At 37.3% G+C, this 9,537-nt stretch overlaps 1 protein-coding gene across 1 annotated transcript; it reads left to right on the top strand.

Moving 5' to 3' along the window:
* The first annotated feature begins 686 nt into the window (after nt 1–686).
* On the top strand, nt 687–8,144 carry LOC106545781 (C-type lectin domain family 5 member A). The gene is made up of 7 exons (XM_014062436.2): nt 687–815; nt 1,611–1,689; nt 2,802–2,971; nt 3,600–3,650; nt 3,741–3,877; nt 6,263–6,372; nt 7,440–8,144. Exons 3-7 carry the CDS (start codon nt 2,857–2,859, stop codon nt 7,546–7,548), a joined length of 522 nt encoding a protein of 173 aa, XP_013917911.1. The 5' UTR covers nt 687–815; nt 1,611–1,689; nt 2,802–2,856; the 3' UTR covers nt 7,549–8,144.
* The last annotated feature ends 1,393 nt before the right edge of the window (nt 8,145–9,537 follow it).

The raw sequence follows: 9,537 nt of genomic DNA, 5'->3' as shown, positions 1-9,537 counted from the left end.
GGGTAATCTGTCTAAGCATACTTGTGATTTTACAAGTAATCGAAATGAAATGAAGAATTGCTGCAGCTCAAAGAAAACCATAAAAAATGAAAACATAAAATAAAACAAGAACAATCATGCCACCTTCAATCTCTGAGGTCTGAGGGATTCATTCAAGGTGAATTCATTAGAGTTGTACAGGGCTCAGATTTGATTCCAAAAAGGTGATTCCGAGTATGTAAGAGCCCTGCACTTCTTTCAACACACCGGCATCTTTTCTTGGGATGGCACAGCAATTCCTCCCTTTTTCAGCCATGTATCTTAAAGCGATAATCAACATCTTTCTAACATTTAGAAAGAAGCTAAATAAACTCTGATGTTAGAAAAGCTGACTAGGACCAAGTTCAGATCTCCAAATATCCCTAAAGTTCACGTGGGTCATTTTTCTGATCTGAGCCCAAATCACCTCACAGGGTTGTTGTGCGGTTAAAATGGGAGGAGGAGAACAAAACACACACTTCCAATTATGTTCTCAATACTGCTGTCATATGCATGTAGATGCACTTGTAAAAGCACATGCCAGCTTTTAAAAGGAGAACATGCAATAGCATATCTTAAGAAAGGCAGCCCCATAGTCTAACCAGCAGAGAAAATTTCCACAGCTATATTTATGAAATGAAGAAGTAAACATGGTCCAAGGGAAGCAAATGAGGAAGGAAAATAAGACTCCTTTAAGAGCTAAGAAGAGAGAAATGGCACAATGAAGTCCTCTTAGGCAGAAAGAAAAAGAATTCTACGGTGGAAGAAAACAGAAGCAGTATCTCATTTGCTCTTAGGTAAGCTTATTTTGTTTCTTTTTCTCTAACAAACTCTCTGGGTTGTTTCAGATTAGTTTAACTTTCTCTGGAATTCATGGTCAATTAAATTGACATGGACATTTAAATCTTCCATTCAGAATGGAATGAGGGAGAATTTGGTTGGACTATATTCATAATTTGATAACAAATTCCAGCACCTGACAGAATGGCTTTGACTGTAATAGGAAGTAAAATCGATGACTTTGCCCATCCAAGTGCAAGGTTTCAAAACTTAGCTCCTTATATTTGTGGTGTTAATTAAGAATTGCCCCTTTTCTCTTTTTGTCTGCCCTTCTAATTGGGAGTGTTTGAAGGTCAGCACCTCATGATATACCAATTTAAGCTATCACACAGCGGAGACAGTTTATTTAACTGTTCCAATTTTAAAGCTGTGTTCTCCCTCTTGTTCTCCTGATAAAACTTTGGTCATGGGCTTGAGCTACTATGCTTGCTTGATGAGATGCTGAGACATGAGTAGGGAGTGGGATGTGCTCAATTCTATTGGCATTTGAGACTGCTATGGACATGTCCCTTTCCCTTCAATTGCCTGGAGTTTGAGTACAGGTTGCCAGAGAGACTGGGCAGATATATAAGTATGTGCATGGATTGGGTTGGGTTGGGTTGGGTTGGGTTGGGTTTGATTTGGTTTGACTTGTTTTGTTCGGGCAGTTGGTCTTTGGGAAAAAAAACACTGTCAATGACTTTGGTCCATTGGCAAACCCCATCTCAGTCTGTATTCTCTCCCTACTTCATGCTTGTCATTTTCTTCCCCAGCTTTCCTGTTTTTTCTGCTCTGTGGTTGGACGTAGGTGTGTCAAAAACACGATTCTGTTGCTCAGCAAATCTGACTAAGGTAGGAGGAAGAGAGAAGCAAGCTTCCTGTAATAACCAGCTGCAGTTGAGCAAGACATGAAGAATGGGGGATGTGGTTTTGCTTAACACATAACCACGTCATTGGAGAAGGAAACAATGGAATGAAGCAGAAGGTTGGTGTGGGAGGGGGAGGAACCGCCAAGAGGGGCTTTGAGATGAAAGAGGCAGCACTAGGACTGGGAATCTATAGAGAGAAACCTGTGGGATTCTCTCAAAGAATACCTCCTTTCTGCATGATATCCTCTGTTCTCTGCCTCGGTACTATGCTCAAGGCTTTTGGTTGGAGCTGCTTGTCAAGAAACCTGCCTTTCTCCACACTAGGCCAGTTGATTGGTGCAAGAAGCTCCCTTTCCCCCATACCCACATCTAACACCAACACACATAATGGAAGAAAAGCATGCTGTAGGGGAAGGGGAGAAGGTAGCAGACAATCTCATTTTGAAGCGAAATGAAAGAAATAGGGTTTAATGCTGTAGAGCTATAGAGTTTTTTCAGTTTTGAATATCTGGCAGACTATTTTCTTTATGTGAATAAAAATACAATAAAGGAGAAATGAAAAATAAAGTTCCTTCCTCTTTGGCCCACATTTGTCTTCCATGCCTGCAACTACATCTGTAGTCTTGGGATCAAATATACGGCTACATTTCAGAAATCAGGTTCCTTTGGAAAACTGGAAGGTGACTCAAGCCTCTTTCCCAGGGATTTTCTTATGCTTATCCCACACACTCTACCCCATTGCTGACCTTCTTGCTGAAGTAGAATAGGGCTATGGTGGCAACACAATTTAAACAGGCATACTGTTTTCCTGAATCAAAACCTGGAGAAATGCATATTATTATTGCGAGGAAGAACCCTAAGTCTTGTACATTTTTGTTGATCAACTGTATAGAGAAAGAATAAACATGAAATAAAATAAATGGAAAAGGAAGTTCAGAAATTGTAAAATTCATATTCTCCGTGCAGTCATTATCAGTTTACTAAGTAAACATATACCAGATTTCCATTTACTAACTTAGTAGTATTTGCCTGATCGTGTAGTAACAATGAGTACTATACCTCATTTAATTTGACATAGCTAACTTTATATTTCAGATTCAAGCAAAGCCTGACTCATAACTGAAGATTTCAGTCTGAATAAAAAAGGAAAATGTCTTGGTGTTTTGCATCTAAACTACAGACTAATATGGATTGGAAACTCATGGGTATACTAGTGCCAACTTTGACTATTAAGCTAGTAGGCAGTTCTCTGTTCTTTCTATATAGTATGTATTATATTGATTTTTTTTTATTATCAGTCTTCTAATTTTAGAAAATAATGGTTAATACTGCTTCCTTTGCACGTCATGTCATTCTTGTGATGTGTCCATTTTCAACCATAGCAGTTCTTTTGACCAATGTTGCACTGACCAAAATTCCTTAAGCAAAATATATTGCCATTGTTGTTGTTATTGTTATTCTCTCTCATACACACAGAGAGACAGAGAGACAGAGACAGAAACAGAAAGATCTTATTCAAACTTCAATGCTCTATTACAGGGGTGTCAAACTCGCTTTGTCATGCCATCATGTGACTTAGCACAACTTTTTTCCCATTCGCTAAACCGGGCATGAGCATGGCCAATGTATATCGCATCCAGCCTGCAGGCCGTGAGTTTGACACCCCTACTCTATTAGGACAAGTTACACATCATTTCTATCAGTGTTTTAACTAGCATGGAAAGTTTTTATGGATCATGAAAGGAAATTCTCAACTGCAAAGAGTCACCTTCTATATGAGGTGGATAATACAGCTGGGAGGAAATAGGTGGGCTTGAATTTAGTGACATTTTTTGTGAATGACCATGATAGCTTTTTAAATGCCTGCTTATATTAAGAGTCATTTGTATTCAGTTTCACAGATTTTCTCAGAAGTCCCCAAAACCACCACACCAGGAAAAACCAGTGAGTTTGCAGTGTGAATGCCACCAGTGAGTTCGCAATGTGAATTCTCCTCCTCCGTATGCACTGAAGCCATTTCTTCATATTCTTTAGGCTGCTCCTTAAGGTGGACTCTGTATGAAGGAAAGTGCTACCACTTTTCTACGCTGCTAAAAACATGGGATGAAAGCCAAAAAGAATGTGTCTTCTTAAATTCTCATCTTGCCATTATCAACAGCAAACCAGAACTGGTGAGTAGATAAAGTGGATAGTAAAACAAAAAAAATTAGTGAGAGACTTGGGACAAACATTTAAAACTCATTACACTTCCATAAAATAATGTGTAATTGCCCCTCTCCCCGGACAAGCTGTCTTGTTTTAGTGCCTGAAAAGGTCTGTTTCGTTTATCCATTGCCATGTATTTAGAGAGCCAGGAGTTCTACAAAGATGTCTGGCTGCCAACTGTCGTTAACTGCCAATTCTTCAATATGGTCTGGCTGCCACTTGTTATTGGTCATTTGGTTCACGCTACCAAGGGTGCTCCTCGACAAAATATCCACCACATTGTGTCCGAATGTCCATCAAGAGTTAATACTGGCCCAATGTCTGATTTTTTTTCAACATAGACCATAGTCTTTGCATGGCTGGGTGGACTGGACATTAACATTTGAACTATTATAAGTCTATGCATTTGCTTTATGCTAAATGAATGCCCAGGCAAACAATTTACCTTTAAATGGAAATTAGGGCATAGTTGCAGCACTCCTTAAGCCCTCCTTTTGCTCATGCCTGTTTGACTCTGGTTCAGTTTAAGAAAATCTAGCCAGACAGAGCTGCTTTGGCAACAGCTAGCAAAGTATTCAATTCAGGTCTGAAGCATTTTTAAAAAAATATTATTTCTTTCTCTGAAATATAGGGAGTCCTCAACCTATGACCATAAATTGAGCCCAAAGATCTGTTGCTAAGTGGAACATTTGTTGAGTTTTGCCCATTTTACGACTTTTCTTGCCACTGTTGTTAAGTGAATCACTGCACTTGTTAAGTTAGTAATATGGCTGTTAAGTGAATCTGGCTCCCGCATTGATTTTGCTTGTCAGAAGGTTGCCAAAGGTGATCACATGACTTCAGGACACTGCAACTGTCATAAATATGAGTCAGTTGCTAAGCATCTGAATTTGATCATGTGACCATGGAGATGCTGCAATGGTTTTAAGTGTGAAAAGCGGTGATAAATCACTTTCTTCAGTGATGTCGTAACATTAAAGCATCACTAAATTAACTGTTGTAAGCAAGGACTACCTGTACCTATTTTTTTTTCACTTTTTAAATTCCAACAGTACATTGTTTCATCATTTTTCCAGTCACATGAGATAAAATTACCTCAGGTGACCAGAAAAACAATGAAGTGATGCACCACTGAACCTATTTTAAAGAAGAAAGCCCTGTGAAAAGAAATTACTTCAGGAAAAGAAAAATAGTAATTTAAAAACACACATAGATATTTGGGATAGATTAAGAACCAGTAACATTCCAGATATTAAACACCTGTATAGCTACCCCAACTATTATGAAATTAGTTTTAAAAGCCATTCTAGATATTAAATACAATGACAACTATTCCCTCAGGTGAGAGGGTATTTTTGCCTCTGAAAAATAACCACACAAATTGCAAGGTTTAGATCTAGAAAAAAGTAGCAACCAAAATATTTTTGAAGTGTTGGTGAGGTATTTTTTTTAATTACTATTTCCCACCCCCTCCTTGATTGCAGAAATGTAGTGGTATAACCAGTGTTAAAACATTCTAAAAATACTGTAGAACAGCACAAATCTGGAAGTCTCTTCTCCTCAGCTACTGTGAGGAAATGACTTTCACAAACACTGTCTGTGTGGGAGAGACCTTGAAATTAAAATGCTTTTACTTCTGTTTTAATTTTCTTTCCTTAAAGAATATGCATTTGATTGGCCCAATTCCAGAGAGCTTAGAATTGATACTATATTGAAACTGATAAGGAATGCCTTGTATTTATTTGAAATAGAAGCTTTTGTAGAGAGAGAGATAAACATGATACTGAAAAGGATACTGACAACCCAAAGGCTTCTCTGCCCTCTCCCACAGTTACATGACTGCATTTTGGACACTCAGCAATCAGCCCACATTTATGGGCATTTACAGCATCCCACAGTCATGTGACTGTGATTTACAACATTTTTGGCAGAAACCAGCATTTTCTTCTAGTTTATGTCAAAAAATGTCCCATAGCCAGAAGTGGATTTGCTTAACAGCTACAGAGTTCACTTAGCAACTATTTTGTTTGCTTTACAATTGCCACATTCTCTTAATAACAACTGCAAAGAAGATCACAAAATCGAGTGAGATCATGTGATAATCCAAACACTGACCATCACAACTTACAATCATAATTGGGGGCCCAATTAATGTTGTCAGTCGAGGTCTATCTGTAAGGCATAAGGTATGCATGGTTTAGGTTGATGCAATTTGTATGTCACTTATGCAGATAACGTAGGTTTACACAAGGTCTGTCCTTTTCCTTTATTCTATAGATACTTTGCAGGTCCATAACAGAATTTGGTGTCATTGTATTTCATAACATTTTGTTCCTGTGTATCCTATCCAGGCATTCCTGAACAACAAAACCCAAAATGCAGATTACTTCATTGGCTTGAGACGGAGAAATTCCAATGAACAGTGGAAATGGATTGACAACACAAAGTTTCAGCCTGGCATGTAAGTTTTATTAGACTTCTAATCATTATTGTTTACTTAGAGTAGGAGTAGGCCACCTTTGGACAGCTGACTGCATCTGGCAGTAAGTATGGATGTATATCTTGACTGGCCTTCAAGAAAAACATTTAAAATTCCAAAACTCCTGACCCTGCTCTTGTTTGTGGCTGCACCCATTACTCTGTCCACTGCAGCTTTTGGCATTTAAAGAAGGCCCCTGTTCACTCAAAGGTTGTCTGCTCCTAACAAAGAATGAAGGGGAAGTCAGTTGTTCTTGTCTATGGATAGACCTATTCTGGATTGTTGTGGGAAAAAATATTATTGTATATATTTACAGATAAACCCACCTGTGGTAAGTCGATCTTTGAATTGATAGGTGTTCAGGTATGAGAAAGGGCAATAGAGTAATTATTCCATGGGGTGTGCTGGTCTATTGGAAAAGCAACCTAAATGGAGAAGTAACCCATACAAAAAACACACTCGGCTAAAAGAAAAAAGACCGCAGGTTACCTAGATTTAACATGACATATGGCAAATACTGAGGCATTAATTCACCCGTCATTGGAAGGTGAAATGTATATTCTATTCTGATGGTGTTTTGGGTATCTCTTTCTGCAACTACTAATATCCAGTATATATAAGTGCAAAAATCTATGACTGCAATTCCCAGTAGGGGTTTGAACTCTCTATAATAACCTCTGGCTATCTGTGACTAAAAAGTCCCAATAAGGATAAAACTGATCACATGACTTCTGGTGGGGTGCATGACTTAATTATGTGAGCTGAAAAATATATCTTCTGCCTCTAAGATGGGTCAGGCCAGCAAGCATATTCACAAAACCTAGTTGTCTTGATGGATTGTGTATATCTTTTTATTGCCTACATTTCAAACTGCTGTGATAAAGAATTTATATGAAATCTTGCCAGTTTTTTTCATTTCCATGTATATTTATTTCATTTGTATTCTTAGCTCCCATATAAAAATGAAGTTTCTGACATTATGCATGATTACTGCTGTGCTCCATTTCCTGTAAATAAAGTTCTGATTTTTTTTCAATTTCCCTACATAGATTTAATGTTCAAGATAAAACAAATGACTGTGTTGCAATTGGATTAAATTCCACCAGCTCAAGACTTTGCTCTGAATCAAACCGCTTCATTTGTGAGGAGAAGGTATAAAAACTCTTTGGGCAATGGAAATTCACAGCAAGATCGAATCAGAACTCTATTCTCAGTTCATGAACGTTGGCCCTGATAAGAAAGTGAATATATCGTAATGCAATTAAAAATTTGGGGTGAGGATTCCTTTCCAACATATTTCAGATTACGTGGAATTCTACCCTTAGATGTAATTTCTCCTTGAATGAATATAGTATTTTTCCCCAATGCCATCATTTTGCTAAACAACTAATTCCCACAACACTTTCACTATTTAGTAAGACTGTATTAATATTATTCTTCTCATCTTTTCTATTGCTTATCTCCTTTTCTACTTATAACTTTGTTAACAGATATTTGTATTGTTTTATTTAGTTTCCTAGTATGATTTATGTTGATTCTATCACTGTGTTGTATCTTATGATTTATGATTAATGTAATTTTATGATGGCTTTGATTATGATTTATCACTTATAGCTTTTATGTACAATGAGAGCTTATGCACCTAAGTTAAATTCCTTGGGTGTCCAATCACACTTGGCCAATAAAGAATTCTATTCTATTCTATATAACCTGTATTATATTGATGCTTTAAAAATAAAGATTTTCCAGAGGAACTATGACTGTTACTTCAAATCAGCAAAGTAAATGCCAATGACTATCAGACATTGGAAAACTGAACTATTGTACTGTACTCTGCTAGAGCAAAATATGTACATATATTCATTTCAAGCTCTTTTCATGCAAAAGCATTATCCTGTCTTCTGTAGAAGATTAACAATTTAATGTTTTAAAGGTGATTTGTTTGTATGGCCTGTTAACATCCTGAGTTGTGTATGTTGTATTGCTTTATGTCAACCTGTTGGGTGCTGGTTCGTATAAAGCATCACAAAATTAGGGCTTTCCACACCAGGCCAACAGATAAAAAGAAACTATGGTTGTTTTTCCCTCATGGCAGAAATAAAGAAAGCAGTAGGATGATTATTGTGTTCATAAACTTGCATAAAACAATGGGTCCATTTCTCATATATGCCTTTGCCTTTTATGATTACACTTTACATGTTTTGAGTATACAAAAATAATGTGTTTCCTATTTGGTCTTTTAAAGGTTAACTTCCTCCTCCTAGAATATGCTGGTGCATATTAGATGAACTATTTTGATCTCCTTGTATTGGACCTGTGGAAAATGGCCTTTATGTGTCTCTATAATTTATTTCCACTAACAAAGAAAGATATGACAAAGTGAATTTCATCATTGGGAGAAACACTTGGCTGATTCAGTTTGTTAACTCAGTCCATTGACCCAGTGGTAGTTGCCATACAAAGCCAGAAGAAAATTGATGTTTCCATCCCACATGGTATCACGACATTGGGGAGGTCCACAGCAGCAGGTTCTGAATTGCAGGAAAGATCCTGTATGGAAATTCTCATTGATCAATTTAGCTACATTATTAACCTGGTGACTTCCCTTCCAAAGGACAGAAATAAAGTGGAGGATTCACAAATGGAAGAAGTTAGAAGCTTTTGGGGGGGGGGAAACGGGACATGAATGATTTGGTCCGTTCTAACGAAAAGGATTTCTTTGTAAGACAAGAAAACAATTGAGGTGTTTTGGTTGGATAATGCAAAATAGATCTCTTTATCAGAGAAAACCATATGTAGGAAGCAATCTAACACAGATGCCTTAATCACAGTATAAGATATATTGCATCATGGGAATGGCATGCACATTATTTAGCAAACTCGAGTAAAGTTCCACTTTTTTGTTATGACACAAGGAAGCAACTAAGGTTACACAAAAACTGATGTGATATTTTACAGTGGCCTTTAAGACTAATGGGAATGAGCTTTCCCAATAGAGGCTAGTATGAGGATCTGCTGTATGTCTGTAATCAGTGTTAACAAAGCAATATTAAATTTTTAATGCCTTTGAGTATAGTTAGAATGATAGTCTGGACTACTGAAGAGTTGTTGTTGTTTTCTTCATGCGCAGCAGCTGTCTTTGAGACT

The sequence above is a fragment of the Thamnophis sirtalis genome, unplaced genomic scaffold (assembly GCF_051295495.1).
Source record: "Thamnophis sirtalis isolate CommonGarterSnake01/CBP01778 unplaced genomic scaffold, rThaSir2_p1.2 scaffold_5, whole genome shotgun sequence".
Lineage (NCBI taxonomy): Eukaryota > Metazoa > Chordata > Lepidosauria > Squamata > Natricidae > Thamnophis > Thamnophis sirtalis.
Note: the sequence above shows the minus strand (reverse complement) of the source record. Positions and strands in the feature narration are given on the sequence as shown.

What these genes read in the sequence shown, in the direction of transcription:
- LOC106545781 (XM_014062436.2), top strand. Translation starts at nt 2,857, where the DNA reads ATGTCTTGGTGTTTTGCATCTAAACTACAGACTAATATGGATTGGAAA. An exon ending in TCAACAGCAAACCAGAACTG is followed by an intron (nt 3,878 to 6,262) that starts GTGAGTAGATAA and finishes TATCCTATCCAG; the next exon opens with GCATTCCTGAACAACAAAAC. An exon ending in ACAAAGTTTCAGCCTGGCAT is followed by an intron (nt 6,373 to 7,439) that starts GTAAGTTTTATT and finishes TTCCCTACATAG; the next exon opens with ATTTAATGTTCAAGATAAAA.